We start from the raw sequence: 26,117 nt of genomic DNA on the forward strand, positions 1-26,117 counted from the left end.
CGTTGTGTCTAAAGTGTAAAGCTCTATGAGGACTGTTCTCCAGGAGCACAGTGGCTGTTTGGATACCATAGACTGCTAATCTGGTACAGAAGATGAAAAATGAATTATGGTGGTTAAAAAAATACTCATTCCTCCAAACAATCTATGAACAATCAATTATAATGCAGGCTTAGGATATAGTGCCCAATCCAGCTCACATCCTCCACATCTACCCCCTGATAGGATGAAATTCAGGGTCCCTCAGACGGAGCGGGATGAACTGTTTTAAACATTCACTCCTGCTTCTGTTAATATTCTCCACTCTAACAGGCAATTAAAGACAACGGACGAGGGGGTTATAAAAGGGTGTGACAGAGGGTGTTCTAACGTATATGTTAACTGTTATTTGGAAGCTTTGTGTTGTCGAGGTACCGATGTTTTCTTTGTTTTGCTTTGTGTTTTACAACGCAGTACGAATCTTTTTATCTTCTGTGGAACTGCAGGACAAATTTCCCAGTGGGGACATTTAAGGATTGTCTTATTATGGCTATCTGTTGTAGCACTGAGGTGAACATGCTATGGCTCGCCAGTGTATTCTGTGTTATTTCAACTCGTATTCTCAGTCGGCAGCCTGTTTTTGGTCATCAAAGCTCTAAAGTAAGCCGTTGTGGATTTAAAGGGAAACACCACCTTTTTTTTGTTTAACACTTTAAAGTGTGTTTTGCAGATCTTGGGGAGTGTTACTCCGTACGTGAAAATAGTCGTACAAAGCCTTTTTGTGGCTGCAGAAGAAGCTGGATGAAGTCTGACAGACCGCCTCCAGTGATGTCACTCAGTGGCTAAGTTGCATTGTGGGTAGTGAAGGAGCCAGGGTTTACAAAGAGAGAGGAATGTGTGAAATAAAAAAGATGATTCTGTATCAATTTTGATCATCTTTAACTGTCCATACTGAGTGTTGTAGGAGGAAATGTTTGACCAGTGGGCTGCTTTTCGAAACCTGGTACCTACATTACCCACAGTGAAGTCTGGCCACTGAGTGACATCAAGATGACATGAAGTTTCCTGTGGAGCCACAAAAGCCTTGCTACATATTTAATTCAAATATGCAGTTGTGTTCCCTGAGACCTGTAGACACACTCCAAAAAGCTGTGCTTTAGGCCAACATCTATGATTTACATCTTGTGATTTCACCTCAGATTTTTCGCAACTTTCATGTGAGACAGCCAAAAAAATCACACAGTGTGAAAAGGGTTACTGAGCACATCATGACCACATCTATAGCACCTTAGGACAGTCAATTAACACCTTAAATAGTTGTAAGAAGGGTGGTTTTAATGTTTGAGACTGACTGACTCGTAGGACCACATCGTCCTTTTTTTGTACCAAAGAGAAGAGGAGAGAAATGACCAAGAACTAAAGAAAGCCAGTGTTGCAGGAGACAAATTACGACCAGTGGGCCTCCCTATGTGATAGGGCAGACAACACACACACACACACACACACACACACACACACACACACACACACACACACACACACACACACACACACACACACACACACACACACACACACAGCAGCAGCAGCAGCAGCTCCAGCATTTGCTTGGTAGCATTGCTTGAAATATTAAACATAAATGTCACAGCCTTTCCACCTATCCATTGCTCCTCATCCTCCCCTCCCTCCCTCCATCCGTTCCTCCCTCCTCTCCGCTCCTGTCCTCAGCCCCCTACACTGACAGCTTCCTGTTAATGAGTTTCATTCGCACAGGAGACCACAGCAAGAAATAAACAGTGGGAAGCACACACACACACACACACACACACACACACACACACACACACACACTGCAGGTAGTAGAGCCCTGAGTGAGCGTACACAGACATGACTAATACTAGTTCACATCACCACGCCAGTACTGCATGGGAAAGGCGAGCTCTAATAAGGCCAGCGTTAGCCCACTGTCTGCTGCAATCTCTGGAGGACGTGTCAGCAGACAGCCACAGACACAGTAAGAGTACGGTATCCAGATGGGAAGGTAGTGGTTACTGTCATGATGGCGACTGGTCAGAACGGAGAGTTAGTTAAGCTTTACTGTCATTCTCCAGGATTCAGGACTATACTGTACTGTGGGAAGATTTCAAGTTTTGTCTGATTGTTTTGAAGAAAAAAAAATGTCAAGCATTAATACATCCAAGTAAGAAAAATCCTGAGGCATCTGAAACCCACCTAGGAGTCACCAGGAGGTGTAAACTGGAGGTAATGTGCTTCCCACCACTGAAAATGTGTTATGGAGATGTGCAATCACACTAAAAAGATAGAGTCTATCTCAGCGCCAACACAGCCGACCCGTGTTTGGTCTGTGTTCCAACACTGTAGGCACCCCTCTTACGTCACTTCTTGAAGCACCTAGTTTAAAGAGTGAATAAGGTCTGAGCCAGGGGATAGATGGACGGGTCATTCACACTTTCCCTCCAGAGATCGGGGTTCACGTTCACGATTGTCATCAAGACTCTGGAGTGATTTATTTTAATGTATGGAATGAAGTAACCTACAGCATATGATCTAAATTATGGGAGTAACATAACTACATCACAGGACACGTGATATGCTACTTCTGTTACAAGACAACAAGATCTTCTCCTAAACCATACAAAGTAGTTTTTGTGCCTAAACCTCACCAAACTGCAATTAATAACGTCAACTGTTTGTCAGCAAGATTTATTTTTAAAATCTTACAGAGCATTGCACATTATGTATTATTTCTAACTTGACAACGTAGCCTTTATTTTGAAAGTTTAACCAGATGCTGCATATTACATCCTGTTGCTAACTGGTGGTTTTTAAGCCAAAGCCTAACCACATAGTTTCAGTGCCTCAATTCCACATTCCAGAAGTCAGCTGTTTGTCGCTGCACATTACGTACTATTGCTAACTTGACCATGGAGCAGTGTTTCCCACACATGTATTTGGCAACCCATTTTCACATTTTATGCTTGTATTTTATGCTTGTAAAACGCCCGAAATAACGACACCAACTTAATGTTGCACATTACATATTACTGCTAACTTGACCACGAAGTCCTTCTTATGCAAAGCGATGCTAGAGGGGCAGGCCACTGACCAAGCAGGAAGTGAAGTCGTTATGTTCATGACACATTGGACTGAGTGTAGAAACGACCACCACCTTTGTTTTCCTCTGAAGCGGCTGTATGGTTGTTAAAACCACACTCTATGGCAGCTTCACATATACTCAAACTGCAGTGCCGTTCCTTCAAATACAAATACTTCACTTTCTTGAGCATAATTTTGAACCCACACCCCAAATTAGGCCTGATAATCTGGCATGGCTGAAACCTTGGTGCCCTCTATGGGTTAGAGTAATGCGGCTGCAATAGAGTCGGTTCTGGCGGATCCTGTGCTTTAATTCTTATTTCACAGAACAATTACACCTGGATGTTTGGGTCACTGCAGTTAGCTCGAAAAACCGTGCCTAGACTTTAAAGTGACTTTCAGCCCTTTCTGTATGAGGCTCCCGCTGTACTCAGGTAGCTGACCCCTCAAGCACTGAGCGCATGTTTTGAACATAGAAATCCAGGTTTCAAACATTGACTCTAATCTCAGACGGTCACTGAGTTTAACACACACTGAGGACAAGTGACTGGCGACTGTAGAGCAAACACGCTTGATGTCCCTGAGGAAACAAACCGTAATGATTCTCCGTAATGGATTACACTGAACCACGACAACCTGTGTACATACAGGTGTCCTAGCTCTTGTGTAGAAACCATTTCTGCACAGGTTGTTCTTTATGTTATGAAACACCACTGATCTCATGTAGATGCACACAATAAATCACAGACTCGTCTCATCTGATGACTGAAAGAGATAATCAGTATCAGTTATAAAAGCCCATCGCTGTGGTGCGGCCACTTGTCATGGACTGAAAATGATGAACTGTCACCACGAGCGGGGTGAAGCAGTGAAATCTGCCGGGAAATCCTCCAGATCCCATCAGTCCAAATCATGATCTGAGGCGCAGGAGCACAATGCTCTCCGTCTACGAGTCTGCTTCCTCTTTCAACCAGGGTTTGAACCTGCTGAGTCTCTACAAGGTGGATTATGCCTGCTGGCAAGTGCTCAAGTACTCAGGGGGGGTGTATCAAGGGCGTAGTGCTGCCTCGCTCTCTCTACCTCACACACACACACACACACACACACACACACACACACACACACACACACACACACACACACACACATAAAAATGAAGGTAATAACCCCCCCCCCCCTTGGCTAGATGTTGTGCCTCTCAGATCAAACTCACATCTCTGAATCTGTTCCAGGGTCTGTCCTTGTTGTACTGAGCCACGGTGCTCAGCCATTTGTCGTTACTGCTCCCGGAGACCGCCGATTCTCCGCTCAGCAAGAGAGCCACGACAGGTAGCAGGAAGAAGAACATCTTCTGGAAGCAAAGGCAGAGAAACACAAAGACAACAGAACAGAGGGAGAGGGGGGTGTTAGACGGAGCCAAGGGGAGAAGAGAGGAGAGGTGAGGTGGAGGGGGGACGCCGGGAAGTGTCAGAGGAGCGGGATGAAGTGAGACCGCGCACTTTTTATTTGCAGGACGCAGAACTCTCACTTCGTGGCGTATCAGAGGTCAGGATGTCACCGTTGCGCGTCCAAAAACGCGTCTGATAAGTGCGCACGTTTTTTTTTGTTTTTTTTTTGTTTTTTTTTAAAATGTTATTATCAATTTGCTGATCCTCCATCTGATATAATCGGATTATAAAACACCAGAGAGTTTGTCGCGGCGGCGGCAGATGGGGGCACGGCGGAAACGATTAGCTCGCGAGCTTCCCCTCCGTTAATTTATGGGGGAATAAAAAAAAAAAAAAAAAGCAATTAGCGGCGTCAACACAATCGCCAACCCCCCACCGGAGCTTTGTCTCGGCTTTCATCTGCTTTTCTCCTCCATCCTCAGTCAGACAGTCAGTCAGCACCATGAAAGTCGACAAATGCGTAACTACGGACTTTTTTCTTTCTTGCTTGCTTTCTTTTCTTCTCCAGTTTATATTTCTTTAATAGAAAAAAAAACAACAGAGATGCATCGCTGCTTCGCTGCTTCACCTACCTGGGATGTTTATTTATTTATTTTATTTTTTTGTAGGTGTCCGGTTCCTGATTCCCGTGGGGAGAAAAAATAAGTCCACAGCCCCGGGCACTCCGGCGGCACCCGACTGGTAGTAGGATTTGACTGCGAAAGAAGGGGAGCTGCGAGGACGAGCGGACCGGGAGCCTTTCTCCTCCTCCCCCCTCCTCCTCCTCCTCCTCCTCGGTCACCAGACACCGCCTCCTCTCTCTCTCGTTCTCTCTCTCTCTCTCCAATAACCGTGTCATTGATTTTCGTGTGTGTGTGTGTGTGTGTGTGGGGGGGGGGGGGGGGGGAATTCGCCGTCTCTGTTCTGGCTGGTACCAAACACAAATTGCACGTTAGTCACGCGCCTCTGTTGTGAGTTGAGAGTTCAGGCACGTGCCCCGACATAATAAACACAATTTAATTAAAAAACAAAAACAAAAAAAGCACGCCAAAGTGTAAAACAAACGAACAAACCCCCCCCCCCCACGGGTCGAGGTGGTTACTGCGCTTTTTCAGCACCTCGGACAGAGGCTGGAGTCATAAAAATGAAACGCTCCTTTAATTTCCTTTATGAATATACACACTTCATAAATGGGCCACATAACTGGGGCGTTCATTTATTTTGGGGGGGGGGGGGGGGTAATGTAACGCAGCGTGTGTAAATATTTAATCTGTGACTCTCCGCTTCATCTCTCTCTGGGTTTTGTTCGCTTTGGCAATAGTCTTGTTTCTCTTTTCTCTCTCTTTGCATAATGTGTGTCTGCCTGTGCGGAGTTCAGGGAGGAGATGGTGTCTGCCGTTCACTCTCCACCTCTGGTGTGTGTGTGCGTGCGTGCGCGTTTGAGGCAGGCTCATTTGGCTCATAGGCACCCGGCAGTGGGGTACAGTTCCTTATCTATCTCCCTCATTTTCGCATAAAAGCTTCTCCTATTCTGACTATTCTGGCTGACATCATGATTCTCATTTGAGTCGCTTTGCATCTCTTTTGGCAAAGAGTTAGCAAGATTAATTTAGTCGGGAACAAAAGCTGGAAGGAAGAGTTTGGTTTCCATTTGTGATCCTGTATTCAACTTGACCCACCAGAAAAGGCTTTGTTTTGTATTTTTTTTTGCAAACTGCAAGCTGTATTGTATATTTATGCAAATATCTTTGTTCTATTTTAATGACTCTGAGTTGTTGCGTCACCTGAAGTTCACTGCTGTTTAAGTTCTTCTTTCCAGTAAAAACTAAACCCTACAGGACTACTGAAGTTTCTCTCTCTCTCTCTTTTTTTAAATCTGGTTCTTGGTCCAGAGTCAGAGCTCATTAAAAATGAAACAGATTGAACACACAGAGGTAATACACACTGGTTTTGCAGCTGTGTTTGCTGCAGTGTGGTTTCAGGTGACACCCAAAACCATTATTTATCAGTGTTTGTTTAATATCATTTTCCACATTTAGTGAGGTATAAGTTTCAGAGACTCCGTATGGAGATTGCTCATCATGAACGAGCCTCGCTTGTACTTAAGGGCCTGGTGGTGCCTTTGAAAATACACGAATCAGGAACTGCACCAGCTGGCCTGTGAGGTTGAAAGGATACGTTTGGAGGTTCACAAAACATTTCTGGTGCTGAGCTGCAGCTGAAGAGGACGAGGACTGCTGAAATAAAGAAGCATAAATTGTCTTCGTAGCTCTTCCAGCATAAACCAAGTCTCCGAGAGCCCCGAGATCCCAGACAGATTTGAACAGACTTTATTTACACCCTCAATGTGCAGACGAGCTCTTGCACCCACTTCAGACAGAGCACCAGTTTTAGCCTTGCAGCTACAGTAAGATTTAAGGGTTTTTTTTCTTCTTCTTTTTTTAAGGGTCTGAGTAATATCTTTTGTATGGAGCCATCTTGTGTTTTCTTTCAGTTGTTAGTTCCTGTCAAAGTTGGTGAATTTCAACCATGGTGTCACTGTGATGTCACCCACTGTGTTTGGGGATGAGTTTGGCATTACTGCCTTTGACATCTTGGTTTTTTGGAGCGAGAGGTGACCATATTTGGACAATAGGGTAAAGCTGCAGAGGAAACCCTGATTGGAACTGACTCAAAACTGGAGGACATGCCATGATAGAAACTTGTCCGTAATAAGGCAGCGATGCCCTTGAAGCTTACACTGCTTTTATCATCTACGTTACTCTAAATGTGACCCTTATTTAAAAAAAAAAATGAGCATCATTCTGTATTGAAAAAAATTTAGCCATTGAAACTGTGAACTAATTAGGAAACTGTTCACTGAGTCAATGCATCAAAAGAGAAGCAGGGTGATTTTGTCACAAGTTTACATACAATCAGACTTTTTGAAACCGGTTGAGTCGCCACCTGCTGGCCTTTGTTTTCACTTTTCAGACCCAGAAATCAAACAAATGGTAAGAGATAATTATCAGTGCAGGAAATAAAACAGAATGCACTGATTTTCACATCCAAACCCTCTTCAAGTGTTACAGTTATCCTGACTTTAGCTTTTGTATACTATGTTTTAGGAACCAATCATAAAAGTAAATATAAAAGTCTGGCAATCCAAATCCCCCTCTGGGGAAGAAATGGCCAGAAATCTAAAAAGTATTGCATTTAAGTGGTTGCTTTTATTGCCATACACCTTTATTGTTATAGAACAACTCTCATTGTGTTCATGTGATATAAAATAGTCATATCAACATCCTAAATTAAAGGATAGAAATGAAGGTCTAACACTAAATTGCGGGCTAATGATGACACTTTCCTCTCTAAAAACGTGTCTCTCGCGCTTTGCCATCTTGTACTGTGAAGAGCTGTGTGAGTGTTGAAACTGGAAAGCCCAATAAGCAGCTTATGAGCTGAATGAGACACTTGATTTTGACATTTAGAAGCTCTTACGAGACATTTATATGCAGTATATGTTAACAGTTACGTAGCCCGTGTTAAATGGGTAGCCTGACATTTGCAGTAAATCTGGGTAAAGTTGGGACACTTGTGCCACTCTTGCAAATGAGATCGAGTGCTTTGTCCTTAAGCTACTGCCAAATGCCTTATTTACATTCACACTCAATTCTTAATGTTTTTTTTTTTTGTTTTTTTTTAGCCTTTTAGCTCATTTCCAGAAACACTGTGCAATGTGCATATTGCCAGTGACGATACGTTTGCTCCAAGGGGCTGGTGACACATAACAAGATATCCTGAAGTTAAAGTCAAAAAGAAAAGGCCTCTAATTATAACACATCTGTCACAGTTCATCAATAAACACAGACACAGAGGCAAAAGTGACGTGTACAATACTTTTCAGGGACCTCCCAACAACAGGAAGCTGCAGCAGGAGAGTGGAGAGTTGTGTTCACTTTACAATAGCAATCCGGCTAAGCTAGCGGAGGTTTGATGCCTCAATCTATGTGCTGGGACCCTATTTGTACTGTTGCTGAAGTTTGGTGCTATTCTGAGCATTATTTGTGGCTTTTTGATGGCAGTTTCTTGGTGGAGGTGTATACTGCAATGTATTATTATCACATGGTCATTTCTGAGGTTGCTAAAACTATGTAAATTAGTGGTCTGCAAACTTGAACGAGAGGGGGTCTTATTAGACCATGGATTAAATTTAAACTGGAATATCCCTTCAACAAGGTGCGTAGTGTTGCCACAGTACCCCAAAGCCCAACCACCCAAATCACATTCAGTGCCGTTGCTGGATTAACTGAAAAAAAAAACCCCACACATGGCAGCGCTTGCAGTCGGCCATCACCAACATGCCTGTAAGTAGCACCCAGCTTGTGCATTTATAGAGCTGCACTATGCAAAGTAGTTCATGTCAAACGGCTGTTAATAGAAAACAGACAAAGACAGGAAGGGGAAAGTAAAACATGAAATTGCATATAATTTACAAAATAAAACAGAGAATAACTAACTGAACACCCAAGCTATGACATCATGTAGTATAGCTGACAATTTAAAATGCCTGTTTTAGGCCTGTTTTTATCTAAAGTGCTAAAAATAGTGACATTACTGACAAAGTAAATTGGAAAAATGTCTGTGAGAGAGCTGATTTATTCACTTAGTGCAACCTAACAGACATCACGGTTGTGAGCAGAGGAGGTAGAAAAGGTTTTGCTTGTTACCTTCAGATTTTTACAGAGCACTGTGTTTTCAGCCCCCATATCAGATGTAACCTCAGGTTATTTGTATGCTTTCAAGTAGAACACCTGGATGCCACATACATTCATCATTTCTGACCATCTCTCATTGTTATTGTGTTGTTATGGCAGCTTAGCCAGAGACTCACCACTCTCTGAGTTCAAAGGATCCAATGCAGGCCCACTTCAGTCGGATATTCCCCTGATTTCCCCCTCTTCTTCTTCTCTTAATACCACTATCCGCTGGAAGGGGGGGCTCTAGAAGATGAAGGATGAGTGCAGCAGTAGGGGGGCCAATTTTGAATAATAAAGATCAAAATATGTGAAACACAGCAGAGGAGAGCAGTGTCCCAGAAGTAAATTTACTGTCATACACGACCCACATTGCAAATGCAGATGGTGAAAGGAGAGGAGGGGAGCGGGAGGAAACAAGAGTGATGAAACATGATTAAAGTTGTGCGGCATATGTGTGTGTGTGCTGGAGATGAGCACAAAAGAGGGGGAAGTGTGCGGGAGATGTTTGAAAGTGAGCAGTGGGGTGTGATAGACTACCTCCTAATGAGCTGTGTGTCTCTAACTTAACTTGTGCATGAGAACTTCCGTTCCACTCGAGCGACTCTGGAGAAAAGCTCCGTCAGTCTGCCAGAGAACGGACCGTGATGATCATGAAGCATATCAACGTCCTAGATGATATCTGCCGGGGTTGTCCCACTGTGAGAGGCGCCGAACGTTGCGGAAACGCAGCGTTTCCATCACACAACAACTCGCATTCATGCTCATTGCTCTCGGGGGCATCCGTAAATCCAATCATACATCTGACGTTCCACATAGGATGAAAAGAGAAAACTCATAGAGCATGAAACCCACCAGCAAATGGGATAAAGAGTATAAATGTCTCAGCATCCTGATAGATGTTCCTGCAACGGATCCCAATCAGTGCCTCATCCTGGACCGCAGTGACAGTAAACACAATATGTTGTTGACTCGGCCCAATCTAAAAACAGGACTAATTTAGCATCCAAATAATAATTGGATAATGTTCAGCACGTAAACACATTAAATCACCACAGATATCTTTTAGAAACAACCTCAAATCAGCTTTGATGTTTTCATCTGTCATTCGGGCACTACTGCATTTATATGGCATCTTTTCGTTCATAGTGAAGGCCTTGTTTTGTCATTTTCCCTTCCCAAAAGTTCTGAGTGATCACAGCACTTCTTTGTCGAGCTGAGAAAGACGTTTTCGGAGAATGGATAAAGAAAAGAAAACAGAAAAAAATAAAAATAAAGAACAAAATTTTACGAACGTGCCCTAAATAGATTGATAAAACACATTTGTACTTTAAAAGTATGTCAGCCTGGTTCAGTTCTCCACTGAGACATTTTTTGAGGAGGTGACACTGAGAACACCACAATAGCTTAGAATAGATAATAACTGAAATTACTTAGAAACTGCTGTTACAAGTTGACATAGTTACAAACACTACATAATGCTCCCTTGACCTCCCTTTATCACCTCCACATGTGACATTTCGGGCCAGAGCCCGTTGTTAGACACATGACGGGTTATATGACTGGTACAAGGAACACATTAAATCCATGACCTAACACAAACAATAAATATGATTAGTAATTTTCACTCCTCTGTATGCCAGAATTTTTTTTTTCTCTGATGATGATTGCCTCAGTGGGCGTTACAATTTGTACAATGAATAATATCTGCTGTCCTTAGACCCTCTATGCAAGTAATTAACATAATATAAACAAAACCCTGTAATGGGTGAAAAATATGATATATTTATGTGGTACAGTTAATATTGCAGATATGAATTATACTTACACACTTTGTTGCACATATTTATATTTGTTAGGTCTAGAATTGAATGTATTCCATGTATTTTTGGATTCTTGTTGTTGCATGTGGTCGGTGATCCCTCTGCACAGCTGCTTGTATGGTCCAAAACATGTGGACGTTTTAATTGCTCATGGGAGCATTATCCAATTTGCAGACATTTGCATTCGCAGACAAATTGCCTCTGCTGAGCACCATGTGTATCTCAGCTTTTGGATTTAAACTTTCTACAGGTTTCCATTGTGACATTTCAAGTTTGACGTAACTGAGCTTCCACTAGCCTTGAAGTACAGGAGTTTCTTCTTTTAGAGCTTGGAAACTTGGAACCACATTCACACTTCCTCCAACCTGTGCCCCGGGAATACAGTTATTTTCTGTAAAACGAGTCTAATATAATCAGCAAGCTTTAAAGTTCCTATGAAGCCAGTGTCATTTTTATCACATATGTCTTGCTCTGTTTCTTTGTATTGCTAGCATCAGACCCAACAGTGGCCTAAAAAAGTTATTCTGTAGTTATTGTTAAAGTTTGTAATTTCCTGGACAACGATAAAACAAACGTGGATAAATTATCAGCACTTGGGGGCATGTACTGGTTTTGGGTTCAATACATTTAATATGGGGATGTATTAGAAAGAAGGATGCTGCCATAGCCCAGCATTTCTGGGGACTTTGCCTCAGATTATTGTACAAAAACACAACTTCATAACTTGCTTTGGATCTCAACTTTATAACTTTGGCTGGGCTCAGGGTAAACACACAATCAGCACTACTGACTTCTTCGAAAGCCACTGACCCTTTGGACAGAACCAAGCTAGCTGTCTCCCCCATTTACAGTCTTCTGTGCTAAGCTAGGTCAACTTGCTTCTTGCAGAATACAGACATAAGAGTGCTATTAATCTTTCCCATCTAACTCTCAGGAAGAAAGGGAAGTAGTGCATTTCCCAAAATGTCAATTTATTCTTTTAAAATACAAAGATTTCAATTTTATGACAGGCCTATGAGGTTTGAAATGGGGGCAGAGAAGCACTTTCCCTTTAAAAAAGAGGGTGATTGACTAACTGTGTCTGATTATCATCCTAAAAGGTAAAAGAACAGAGATGCCCTAAAGCAGAGGACCACATCGGAAATTCACTACAGCCTCAGCGAAAGGAAGACTATGGGCACTATACAGTAGAACCATATAAAGAATACGTGTGCTTTTTAATCGAAGATCATTCATTAAAGAAATTAACACTCATCCAGAAAATAACAACAGAAGCTTCTCAAAAACTCATGATATTGTAGACCTCTGGGGGAAACCAGCAACACACATGATATCAAACTTCTGATGGTGGAACACAACACTCTCTCTGACATCGACACTTTAAGAGAGACGGTAGATGAAGAGATGACAGCCCCCACTAAGAGACAAACGTCAGCATAAGTAAAAGTCTGCTAAATTTTCAGACATTATGACATTGCCTGTTCCTCTATGAAGACAGACACTGAGGCAGACAGTGTGGTTATGGCCAAGGACAGTAAAGCTAGTAGTGAATAGGTAAAGATTACAAAAAAGAAAAAAGGAATGTTAAAAATATTTCAGGGGCTGTTCAGCATCACACTCTGCTGCAAGTGCTGTGTTCAGGGTCCAAAGACTACTGAGATATTCCAGGAGAGCAGAGGACACATAAGAGTTTAGTTTAATAAACCAGCAATGACACAGAGAGGTTATCTTCCTACAGCAGCCCGACGTTCGAGAGGACACAACAGAAAGAGAGATGCACTGCAATGCAGCACAGCACCAAAAGCTGCCGGGCCTCCCTCCAGGGTAGCAGGGAAGAGGTAGCGTGCAAGGTCGCTGAGGTTTCTTGACTCGGGCAATGGGGAGAGCTGTTCTCAGGAGGAGTTTCTCACCAGAGGCCGCAACCAGACACAGCAGTACCCCAGGGAGGGATGTTTGACTCCATGTCAGAGCTATTATCTGCAATGACGCAGAGCCCCCGCTTCACCTTCTTCAAATATGAATGACTTTGAGAGCTTTTTTTTTTTCTCCCACCATAAAGTTTATTTTCTGGAATGCTGCTTTGGACACACTTTATGTATAACTAAAAATATAATGCCTTATGAAGTGTGTATAAATCTTAATAGAGCAACAATAAAAGCTTAGTACATTTTAACAATGGCAGGGAAAATGTGTGATAAATGATAAAGTGATAAATCTATTGTGCTAAAACACAATATTGTTAATATATATTTTAAAAACTTTTGAAGACCTCGAATGAAACTTATTATTCTTATTTCTAGGTTCAAAATTTCATTTTTGGTTACTACTATAATAGGTTTGTATGCTTTAATGCTCAAAAAAACAGATCAGTTTTCTCAGACTGTCCAGTGCTGCAGCTCTGTATTCTCCCCTCTCTCTGAAACACTCCTCCTGTCTCTTTAAGGCCCCGCCTCTTGAATATCCAGTCTCCTCTGATTGGTCAGCACACACGTTAACCAGCACCTCTAACAAACTGGCTAGATCAATACTCGTGTGCCAAACTAGCCGCTAGGCATGACACTTGCAAATGTTTGACATGGTGACATCACAAAGTGCCAGAATTAAAGGCGGGACTTCTGACAACGCGTTTCAGGAGCAGTGGAAAAGAGGAGCTTCTGTTGGTGGGGACCTTGACCTTTTTAACTTACTTTTACATGCCCAAGATTCAATTGTTAATACGATTTTAGCCTTGACTAACAATCACTATTTCTTTATTTCTGAAATTTGCAGTAAAAAAAACAGTTTAGCTAAGTTATGTATTGGTGCTAATGGTGTAAGAAATAATAGGTCTTTAAATCTTTACGGTCATGAATGAGTTACAGGCTGCACCAGTTGATGTTCCTACCCTTTTGTTGTCTTTTGTAATACAGCATGGATCTGACTTGAACATGAATGCTAATGTGGCATTTTCTAGCATGTGGGATGATCCAAAACATATATAAGATAGAGGGTCTTCTCTATTCACGATGACAGGGTGGAAATTCTGTTAGTCACCACAGTGGTGGGGCTCACGCCTGCCTCAGAGTGGGAGGAAATAGATTGCCCTTATCAAGGTTTTCTCAAAGGAAAGTTGCAGCCATGAAAGCTAATTACACTCTAGGATCCGCTGAGAACAACAATAAAACCCACTGATCCCTTACATTTTATTATCTCTGAACTTCGCTGACAGGTATATGTGCACACATTGTTACAAACAGTCCTGTTTTGTGTGTAATCATATTATGTGCTGTGCGAGGATGTATATGAGTTTCCTGCGGATCCCCTAGGCAAAGGAGCTGGTGGGGCTTTATTGTGATCTTCTTGCCAACAATGAAAGCAGAAAAACAAAGAGAGGAAAGAAAGGGACTAATGGCTAGAGCAACAAAATACGGTGTTAGCAGTGTCCACACTTCTCTCTCACTGCAGAGTGTTGTATTAATAATGACAAATTAATGCCAGAGTTCAGCTCCCATCAACTCCAAGGTCCTAGATACTCTCTTTCACTGCTCAACAAATCACTCAATCCTTCAAACATCTGACACTGACATTCTGACAGTCAATTAAGAAGACTTTTCTCCTCCTCTGTCCATCAATCTATCTTTATATGTCTTCCCTTTCATTTCTATCTTTTGTGCAGGTCAAAATAATCCATGAAGAGCACTCTCTGCCTCGTGCCAGGCGGTCAATCTGAAAAAAAACAAAAACAAAAAACAGGCGAATTCTTGGCATGCCTGCATGATCGAAAATGTATTAATATTCCAGAAGGTGGCGTTTAACATTCAACTGGCAGTTTCTCAAAGTTCAAGCGCGCCTGACACACCAATTCCTTTAGGCAAGACAAGTGTGATGAAAGAATAATGAATCGGTTTATGTGGCTACAAAAGTACACATCTGAAATTGTTGGCCCTTGAACTATAAAAGAAGTAACACCTGTCAGTTTGTAGGTTATTTAGTGACAAGAGCTGGCAGAGGAGGATGATCCTCTCGACTCATCTCAGGAATGTTAAATCAAAACAAAATCCAGTAAAAATCCTGCATATGGTAAAGTTGCATAGTTAAACAACTCAAGAAGTTTCATCGAGAAGGTCTATCACACTTGTTTAGTTTTTTCTGAGTTAAGCAGCCAGAGAATGAAAAACTGATTATGCAGGAGATGGTTAGTGTTTTTTTATTTGTACCTGTGCACTGCTAAATATTGCTGTAGCACACAGGACATCCAGCTGCCTCTGCTGCTTGCCCAGATGAGGTGCTTGTTATTATAGATAGTTCTCTCAAATCAGCCCTTATGCATGAATTCAAAGCATTCAATCTGGACAGACTGATAAAAGAATGACTAAGTACAGTAATTGAATTGGTTTAATTGTGCATTACAGGAGAAAAAGTCTTTGACGATATGACCACATTGCGGCATTTTACAGGGCTAGTAATATCGTAAGTTGTTGCAAGACTATCCCACTGATGGAGTTGAGGCACAGTTGGTGGCCCAGAGGTGAAGAACAGCCTTGATAAAAGATCTGGATCGTAGTGATTCCTGATGATAATTAAAAGAACCAAATGAGCAGGGAAAGGTCTTATGATAGGCTCTTGGGGTGGTAGCAAAATATGAATCAATCAAATCACAACAAAATCAGCAATTATGGTAGTACACCACTGCCAGCTGTACAGGAAAGGCACATGCCTCAGGCTTTGTAGCCATCAGGGGGCCCAGGCAGACATGTGACCTGTTTCTTCAACATGTCGAGTTTTCATGAGCTATGGTTTAAGCTCGGTCACAACCCAGTGTATTGAGTTTTATCAGCCTTGGTAGTTGCACATTTATGAGGCTCAGGAGGACCTTCAACCAGTCTGACAAAATTGTTAAATCAGAACTACATGACAACAATACTCAGAAGTTGGTGTATCAGAATCCCTTTTAGTGTCTTTCTTACTTCCTCCCGTCCCTTTCTAGGCACTTTTGAGGGTAATTGGTATATATTTTCTCCACTTCTCCTCCATAACTATTCTCTTGAGTTGCTTGACTTCAGTGTTTCACCCAAGTTTATTCCTCAGTCTTTCTAGAGTCTGATCATCCAGTCTGTCATCCTCCTCCTTTCTCTCCTTTTATTTTACTCATCTCTGACTCGTCGTCTGTCTTTGTCATAGTTTCTTATTTTATTTTTTTCTTGCTCCCAAAACACAAAATTGTACTGACTGCAAGCTTTGTCTCTCATCCCTGCCTTCACTCCCCCTGCAGCTTTAAAAATGCTGAACTACATCTCCAGTTCATCGTCTGCAACTTTTTCATCCTCTGACTTTATACTACTCTTTCTGCCCCGTCTCTCAGTCACTCCGCCTCAGCTCTCTGTAGATTTTTTATCGTGGCTCAGGATGAGTGTCAGAGCACCCCTCTTATCTGTTTCTCTGGGTGTGACCCAAATTGTTTTGGACAGGCACGTCATGGCTGCCTCTGCCAGAGGTCCTTTTGTTGGGCAATGATTCAGAAAGTTGTAGTTGAAAACATTTCATGCGCTGCGAGGCGCACAGATACAAGGATACAACATAGAGAGACAACACAGCCTGCTAACTGTCTCTCTTTGAGCTGCACAGCAGGCTTCAGCACGTTTTTACATTAGATGTCAGACGGACAAACAGCATCAAAACCTTTCCAAGGGCAGTGGAGAAGTTTCATGGGTTGCACAGTTTGAGCAGGACTTCTGCTGTGCAGCTGCTGTCAGTTCAGAAAAAACATCATCAGCTCTTTGCCCATGTAACAACAGTTTGCCCCACGGCTGCAAAAACACCAGCTGAGTTGATGGGGAAACACAATGGGTGGGGCTTGCTCAGGACTGTGAGAGCTGACCAATCAGAGTAGACTGGGCTTTTTCAGGACGGGGTCTGGACAAGACTAATTAAACTAAACTGGATGATAGACAAAGGGGGTAATAGAGATGCTGCAGCAATTGGCAATATCAGAATAACAATGTGTTTTTGTTGAACATTAGAGCATGTTAACATTTTCTCATTGAACATTATGAAAAACTGTACCTTTAAACTCATTTAATTTCGGATTATTTTAAAATTAGTACACAACTAGTCCTCATAGGTCATAGCGTCATTTAGGTTTAGGTTTTGTTTTAGCTGTTTCCTGTTTTATTTCATAGATTATAACTTTGTGTGTCATGTTTTGTGTGACACTTTGTGTGTCACCCTTTTTCTGTGCAAACCTGTGTTTTCCGGGGTTTTTTTTTTTTTTTTTTTTTTTACTGTCAGTTGTGCGCCCTCTCTGAGTTACTTCCTGTGTCCCCAGTGCTTGATTAGTTTGGACTTCAGTTTTTTTTATGTTTCCCTGGCCTGTACCCCCTCTTTTCTGTTGTCTGCCAGTTTTGTTATTTCAAATACTTACCTTATTAATACCTTGTTTTTTTTTATTCACATAACAGTGAGAAAATGTACACAAGTTGTTGGTTAAGGATCAGTAAGCATCACAGTAGAGAGGGAGCAGAAGAGAGAAGAAAGAAGCATTGACCAGGTGAGAAGAGGAGTCTGACAGGATCTGTTATGCACTATGAATACTCTGTATGCTTAGCCAGATTGAGAGGCAGCGATAAACTGTACCCGGGGCAATGACTTAGATCTTCCATAGTCTCTTATCGCACACTGAAAAACAACTTTCCACACACGTACAAAGTCGAACACGCAGGGTTGCGAAAACTAATCCCCACCTTCTGTTACCACAGCAGTCACCTGTGAAGATGCCTTCCTCATGCCCTCATCTCTCTCCACAGAAAAAACAAAACAAAACAAATGAATCACTGGTGAAGGGGGAAGAGAGAAAAGAAGAAAAAAAGAGACTAACAAATGAAACACAGACAGCTTATCAGCATCTAAACAACACGCAAGGCTGGAAAAAGACTAGTGGAGAATACATATGATGGAAGAGCAACTATTCAAGCAACGACTGACAAGTGAGAGTGTTGTACAATAAAACAGAGGAGGTGGTATACAGCAGTTCAGACAGGGGCAGTGGTGGAAAGTAACTTCGTACATTTACTAATGTCCAGTATTTGAGTACAATTTTGAGGGACCTGTATGTTTCCTGCTACTTGATACTACTACTCTACAATGTTTTAGTCCAAAAATGAATAGGGATTTGTGTCACTACCTCTTCTTCTTTTGCTTCTTCCTCTTCTCCACCTTCTTCTTCTTCTTTTTCTTCTTATGTTTCTTCCTCTTCTCTTCCTTTTTCTTCTTCTTCTTCTTCCTTTTTCTTCTTCTTGTTCTTCTTCTTGTTCTTGTTCTTAATGGAGTCTTTTTAATCGTGGAGAAAATGGGGTGTTTCTTAAACTGGTATGCCGTCTTAAATAAATGATTTAAAGCCTTCTTCCACCTTCGGTTTAACACTTGATATATCTCTACTTTTTAAACCAATGTGGAGTAGACTATCAGCAATCCCATTTGAAGAGAGATAAAGACATTTGTTACAACAAGTCAAACATAGAAATAAATCAAAGAATCACTACAAACCACAGTTCATGTAAAAGTTTATTACCCTTTTAAGGTAAGATGTTATCAGAGAATATAATGGTGGATTGAATGGAGATTAAACTTCTTTAAAATGGCCTATAACTAAAGCAAACCCATGGTTTGAATAACAGTTAGATTACAGCAATCCACCATTGGTGTGTAAAAGGCTGGAAAAGAGAGATTGTAACTGGAAGGTCAGCAGCTCCTATCACAAGTCAGTGGCTTCAAAAGAAGCTGCTGCAATCTACAGCGGAGGTGTCTCTGTTACTCGAATGAAATAATGATTCTACCCATAAAGGCAGTGGCTGTAAGAGTGGGTAATAAAAAGCAAGTAGCCTGAAGGACAATAAAAGCAAGCTTCTGACATGGAGGTATTGTGTAAGTGGAGTGGGATCAGGTTATAATACCAAAGGATGGTGCTGCCTGACCAGGTGAGGGTGAGTGAAATCTTTAGAAAACTTACCACGAGGAAAACCTTGAGCATGTTTGATATTAAACTGAGACAGAAAAAAAAGATAATAGAGTCCAATCAGCTTTAAGGCCATAAGAGATGCTTGCTGTTGTGGCTCCTGAGTCACACATGGGGAACCATTGAAAGTGAATTTAATTAGTTGGCATTGAACACATCAGCATAAATAGGTTTGGAGGACAAATATTTATTTGAAGTACATTACAATATGACACAATACAATGTAATAGAATGGCCAGTTCTCCATCTTTGATGTGCCAAACTGAGCATAAGCTGCAACGCTACATACTCAAGCTCTTAAATATCTCCTCAAATGATTTACGTGTGTTATTTGTTTGTTTGTGGCCATGAGGAACAGCTCAATCGAAGCTATCGATCTGTGCCATAGGTGAAGTATCGAACCCCATCTATCTATCTATCCATCACCCTGGGTTAATAATATATTACAGCGCAGTTAGCTGATAGTTGAGTGAGACTTGCATGCCTTCCTTCACAGGAAGAAGAAGACAGGAAAAACAAACAACAGGAGAAGGGCAGAGGTGCCAGAGAGTGAGACAGCTGCACTGGGAAATGATGGAAATGAAAGTTGTTGACAGCACATAAATGGGTGAGAAATGGAGCAAAGCGAAGTGAGGCTAAATGTTAAGATGGGGAGAATTGACTGACTAACACCCCCTGAACACTCCGTGAGAAAATAGGTGTTGTCAGCAAGCATGAGGCAGAAATACTTCATCTGCATGATATTTGACAGCTTCAACTCTGCCCTGCAAGATCCGCACCCCTATGCATTATATAAAGTTAATTTACTGAGACACTGCAGGCGAACAGAGGCAGCAGTGGGGACTTAAGAAGGGAGAAAAGTTAGAAAGTAAAGTGAAAAAGTTCAACTTTATGTATACAGCAGCACTTTTATTATAACAGAGGTTACAACGGGCTTAATGAGCATTATGGACAATGCTTGTCATTCCATTCAACTCTAATAAAAGATGACCATAAAGTATAAGAGAGAAAAGGAATGAGAACAGAGTCATAGAAATGGACACAAGTACACAACAGACTCAACTCAGCTATGTGAAGTGTTTTTAGATACAATGATACTTAAAAAATGAGAGAGACACTCACTGGAAATCACTGAAATGCTGTTGACACAGTCCAAATCTGGAAATAGTTCTTTCTTCTCACCTGTCCACTCTCTTAACTCCCACAGTCGAGCTCTCAGCAAACCAAACATGCAATTATAGTGTCTATTGAACAAAGATGGGGAGGAATTAATTAGGCAGCAGCCAAGCTGACAAAACACTTCTCTGTTACAGCATCAGTCTCTGTTCCCTGCATCATACAGTCATAAAGTAATGAAGGAGAGAGTTTGATAAAGAAAAGAGTTGTCAGAGGCAGAGGCTTTAAATTGGTAATATGTATGTCCATGTTTTCTTATTAGAGAGGGATAGAAAAAAAATCTGTGTGTGAGTGCGTGTGTGTGTGTAGTGTTGGGTTACTAATTGGTATTTACTATATCAACACATTAAATCACTTTTAATAACCTCCATGCTGTATTCATCATTCAACTGTGGGGTTCCCAAAAGTCAGAAGTGTTGGCACAATAAAAGCAAGTAATGGTGATTAAAGATAGTAAAGATAATTTAATTAAAGATAGAAAAGTTGGAAAAGGATCCCGTAGTGATAGAAATGTTGAAATGTGAGAATACTGTGTACAATGCTGCCTTGCACTTTCATTCCATAAGCAGTTTTAATATGTAGTTATATCATAAAATGTGGCACTGGCACCACCAACTTGACTACTGGTGAGCTAACAGTAAAGGTAAAGACCAATGAACACAAGGCAAATAATGCAGTTATTAGCAGTTAATGGTGGTTTTGCATGTGGTGGCCAAAAGCAGCTGCTCTCTCCTCATCCTTCCTTCCTGACTGATTCTTCTCTTGTTCTGAGTTCTGCTTGTGTCCTTGTCCCTAGTGGAACCATGAGGCAGGTAGTCCAGCTCCTCCAGGATGGCACATCCGTATGTGCGGTCGCAAGGAGTTTTGCTGTGTCTCCCAGGACAGTCTCAAGAGCAGGGAGGAGATACAGGGAGACCAGCTGTTGCACGAGGGCTGTCAGAAACAGGCTCCATGAGGATGGGACCTGTTCATTTGCATTTGCAAGAGAACGCCAGAATTGGCAGCACCGCCATTGGCGCCCCATTCTTTTCACAGACGAGATGCTGTGGTGAACGTTATGCTGCTTGTATCATCATCCAGCATGACCAGTTTGGCGGTGGGTCAGTGATGGTCTTGTGAGACATATCCCTGGAGGGTCACACAGACCTCCATGTCATGTCATAGCACGTCATGTACCAGGATGAAATCCTCAGAGCGACTGTGCGCAGTGAGCCCTGGGTTCCTCCTGGTGCAGGACAATGCCTTGCTTCTTGGCCAGAGTTGGCCAGTTCCTGGAGGGTGATGGCATTGATGCCACTGGCTGGCCATCTCCTCCCCCTGACCTAAATCCAATTGAGCACCTGTGGAACGTATCTGTGTATTGGTGCATCCGACACCACCAAGTACCCCCACTGACTGTCCAGGAGCTCACTGACACCTTGATCCAGGTCTGGGAGGGGATACCCCAGACCTGGATCAAGGGATCAACACCATCTGCCAACTAATCAGGAGCACGCCCAGATGGTGCACACACTACTGAGTCACATTATGAGTTGGATTGGCCCGTGATTTCAATTTTTTACTTTTTAAATTTTCATTGTGATTTTGTATCCAGCCCTCGGTAGGTAGGTAGGTAGGTATTTAGGTAGATAGATAGATAGATAGATAGATAGATAGATAGATAGATAGATAGATAGATAGATAGATAGATAGATAGATAGATAGATAGATAGATAGATAGATAGATAGATAGATAGATAGATAGATAGATAGCAGTAGCTCTTGTGTCATCCCTAAAATGAAGAACTTTCAGTCGAAACAGGACACATCTTCATAATTCATACGATTAAGAAAAGAAGAAAAGATGAAATGATATGAATATAGATATACATGAATTGTTCATAATCCCCATGGGGAAATCTGGCTCATCGTCTCTGCACCACTCAACATCCCAGAGGGAGGCAGAGGAAGGCAGCATTAATATGGGGAATACACTCTGTCTTTTATTTTCTTCCTGTCACCCTTTCAGACACACACACACAATCTGTTAAAACGTCTTACATACAGAGGGAGGCATACAAACAACCAGATATACGTCTGCTAAACAAGATAATCCCCCCAATTCAACGTGTTTGTAGCGATGTGTGCTTTTGATCACAAATATCAGATTAAAGTTCATTCCTCTGGCATCTTGCTGCGCAGGTTTCTCCTTCCTTTTGTAGTTGACGTAGGAATGAATTTCTGCTCTCCCCATTCCACCTCCCACATGAGTCAGATGTCAAGCACACACACATGAATTCAAATTGTTTTAGGACACACGCCGGCACATATCACAGATAGCACACAAGTGCGTGGTTGTGCAGGCACTCACACACAAAGAACAATAGAGTATGTTACTCCCCCCCCCATGTGGGAGAGAGGAACCCGGTAACCATAACAATCTATTCTTTCTGTGTGTACTCCTTTTAGATTGTATTTCTCCTCCAGAATCTCTCCATCCATCTGCTGAAATCCTATTTTCATGACAAACAATGAGACGCACACACTCACTCCGTCACTGCTCCCTGTCTGCCAAACAGCCAGATGAAGGAGGACAGAGAGGAGAGGAAAACAACAAAACACAGGGAAAGGGACACGACAAAAAAGGGATGGAAACCTTTAGAATCACAGGACGATTCTTATGCAACTTTTCTGCAACATTTATTGCAAAAGTTTGATGCTGATGTGCAGTTTAGAAGTGTAGAAGTCCGGGTGGTGGTCCCTAACGGCCCCCTTAGTGACTTCATTTCAGTGAAGGAACCCAGTGACAAATCTACTGTTGTGGGCCAGAGGAGAGCTGTATACACTTGCACAGAGTCACCAAACACTTCAGTTGATTACACCACAGCCACAACAAAACATATCCATGACATGTTTGAGTGTTTCAGTGAATCCTCACCTACAGGCTGCGTCTGTGGCCCAGCATAAATTGGTTTGCTTTGAAGGAAAATTTCAAACGTGTCGTTGATCTTTTGCTGTCTGTAAACAAAAGGTTTATTTTAATTTATTATGTGCATATAATTACAGTAATGGCTGTCCAAATGAAAATATTGGCAGCGAACGTCCACAGATGGACTGTTTTTTGAGGAATTGTCAGCGAAATGAATTCCCAAGTCACTGGGAGTGTGTGATTAATTGATAGTTTTGAAGAGCTGGATTAGTGAAACTGTAATGAGAGGGATAGTGTGTGTTCACACTGTCGGCTAATGTGTTGATATTGTTGCTGCCGGCCCAAGTACTGCAATCATGTGGTTAGAATCCTGCACGACTGAAGATCTGTGTGTGTGTTGTTGTCCTTCAGACTGTCATCATAGGCTGCATCCTGTTAGATATTTCAGGAATCAGATAGCTCCGGATTGAGGAAATAGTGTGCATCCCTAGCTTTCCTTTCAGTGTTTCCCACTGATTGAAAGCATATATGTGGTGTGGGTAGGTTGGGCTGATGCTACATTACCCTATTTTGTGGTAGGTTATTTCTTATTTCTGCAAAATTCCCCACCTTATTTTAGTGTTTGCTAAAAAACTACTTTGTTCTGCTCACCTTTCTTTCCCTTCAGTTCTCCATCCACCTCTGGTCTCTTTATTGCAGACACCCCGGCTGACCTGCTCTGCTCAGTGTCTGTCTGTTTCTCTGTATGTGTCTGCTCTGTGGACTGTCTTCGTCAGCAGTATGTTTTATAAAGGCGCCCCAAAGCAAAGCTCACGTTTGGACATTTTACCTGCAATTCCATTCACACAACAGCAGGCGAGCCAGGAATGGAAAAAACATGTTATTAACCACGGAGCCGATCAAATCCAACGTGCACTGAATGACATGTTGTTGTTCAACGGCATAAGTAGGCCTTCATTAAATAAGAGAGGTTGCATCCCAATCAGTGTGTTTAAAAGAGGGATGTAATACTGGAGAGCTTCTCACGCTCCACTGATTAATCATGGATTGTGTCATTCTCTTGGATGGATAACGTTTTAAAGAATATGTAAATATATGTGTGGGTAACACATTTTTCACCCTTGCTGTTAATGATGCAGGCTCTTGAAACAATCCAAGCCAACATGGTACCAAACCAAGTGCACTTACAAGTCTTACAAGTCCTTCGTGAGGGACCCCAACTCTGCGGCTCTTCGTGAGGTTTCTTCCATCTTTTCTTTTTTTGGTAAGTCTTTCCACAGTCAAATCGAGGGTCTAAGGACTGTCTTCCATGTCTTAAACCGTACAGATTGCAAAGCTCACTGAAACAATGTGATTGTGATTTTGGGCTGAATAAATAAAATAGATTTGATTTGACCTAATTTCTCTCTCTCTCTCTCTCTCTCTCTCTCTCTCTCTCTCTCTCTCTCTCTCTCTCTCTCTCTCTCTCTCTCTCTCTCTCTGTTGTTTTTCTGTGTGTGGAAGGGAAAAGCAAGGTCAGGTTGTCCACCAGTTAATCGATCACAGGTGGCATCATTCATTCACCCAGATGAAGAAATAGAAGCGGCCGAGATAAGAAATGTAAAAACAGTTGGCCGATTGTACTTTAACGACCGTCAGTGCACCTGGGCAGCCTGCCCAAGTAAAGTCTACCTACTGAATGTGTGGAAAACACAAGACAGACAGCTCCAAAATGTAAAAATCAATATGTGGCGGCCAGTGTTGATATTCCGGCACGCTGCCACGAATACTTGAATGTGTCTGAAACCCTGAGTATGCCCTGGTGTTTTGTGAATTGACTTACAACATCATTTTATTAAAAAATAGATGCAATTTCTGTCAGTGTTGTTTTGCTTTGCTCTGTTGGTTTCAGTCTGTCTGGTTTAATAATAGTTTACACCACGACAGATTCATCTAATCAGTATCATAGTCTGGCTTTTACAGTACTGATGTGTGAATGAATCCTGCGACAAGCTTTTCCTGACACTAAAATGTGCGGCGGCTTTGTCCTCGCTGCAGTGGACCTGGGTTGGACTCCCGGCCTGGGGCCCTTTGCTGCGTGTCACTCCCCTTCTTTCTCATCCATTTTCTGTCTAATCTTCACCTGGTCTATGAATAACGCCATAAAGGCCAAAAAAACAAACAAACTTCATGGTCAGATTCAAATAACTAGTTGATTCAGGTCTTTGGGAAACAGTCAACAGACTGTAACTCTGTGAGTTTACCTCTTCTCACAGTGGCAGTGCATTTTTTAAATCTCTTTCCTGTCACTTTTTCATTTTGTTTGCGTTTTCATCACATTCATACGTTTCTGAAGTCCTCCGTTCATTCTCCTCCCTCGTTTGTTTCCATTTAACCTCATAAGCCTCTATAACAAATTCACCAATTGAGAGAAAAAGTGCAGTTACTATAAACTGTGTGCGATTAAAATGACTTTTTAATTCTAACAGACATTAAACGGGAAAGGCAAAGTGCGCCATTAGAGACAGGGGGTTGTGTTTTTTCTCTGCATTACAGTGACAAAAAGTCCTGACATCATTATCACGCCATCCATCGCTTTACCCTTCCAGCAACCGTCTATTTAATGGATTGTACATTTACATTTAAGCAGTGTCATATCATTTTGGGACACAACAGTTGTTTCCATTTGAGTACTGCTACATGGCATTGTTTACAAAACGTGAATGGAAGGAAAGCAATGTTCAAATGGTTCCTTTTCTACAAGACACTAATAAAACTTAATCAGGACAGAGGATTTGCAAACCACACCCAGCTTTAACTACTTCAAAAGGTACAGTAATTTAACAGTGCTCCGCTCCTCTTGGGTAAACGGAGGAAAAAAAACTGAAAAAATCCAATTACAAAATCCTTCCAAGAGAAATAATGAAAATTCAAATAGGTTATGTAAATTCAGCGTGTTAAATGGCTGGGGACAAGCGTGGCATG

General features: G+C 41.9%; 1 protein-coding gene and 1 long non-coding RNA gene across 4 annotated transcripts in view; one reads left to right on the forward strand and one right to left on the reverse strand.

Moving 5' to 3' along the window:
* Nucleotides 1-5,259, reverse strand: part of spock1 (SPARC (osteonectin), cwcv and kazal like domains proteoglycan 1) — a 122,646-nt gene extending 117,387 nt beyond the window's left edge. For 2 of the 3 annotated variants that reach the window (XM_037077873.1, XM_037077871.1), the window contains exons 1-2: nucleotides 5,114-5,259; nucleotides 4,307-4,444 (exon numbers count right to left, since the gene is read on the reverse strand). In XM_037077873.1, the coding sequence (XP_036933768.1) occupies nucleotides 4,307-4,441 (135 nt within the window). In that variant the 5' untranslated portion in view covers nucleotides 4,442-4,444; nucleotides 5,114-5,259. The remainder of the gene's footprint in view (nucleotides 1-4,306; nucleotides 4,445-5,113) is intronic. The other variant, XM_037077872.1, reaches the window with a different exon arrangement.
* Nucleotides 4,687-6,368, forward strand: LOC119007914. Its single transcript, XR_005071276.1, has 2 exons — nucleotides 4,687-5,001; nucleotides 5,150-6,368. It is a non-coding gene; the product is annotated as an uncharacterized LOC119007914 (long non-coding RNA).
* The last annotated feature ends 19,749 nt before the right edge of the window (nucleotides 6,369-26,117 follow it).

This window comes from Acanthopagrus latus, chromosome 18 (assembly GCF_904848185.1).
Source record: "Acanthopagrus latus isolate v.2019 chromosome 18, fAcaLat1.1, whole genome shotgun sequence".
NCBI classification, from domain to species: Eukaryota; Metazoa; Chordata; class Actinopteri; order Spariformes; family Sparidae; genus Acanthopagrus; species Acanthopagrus latus.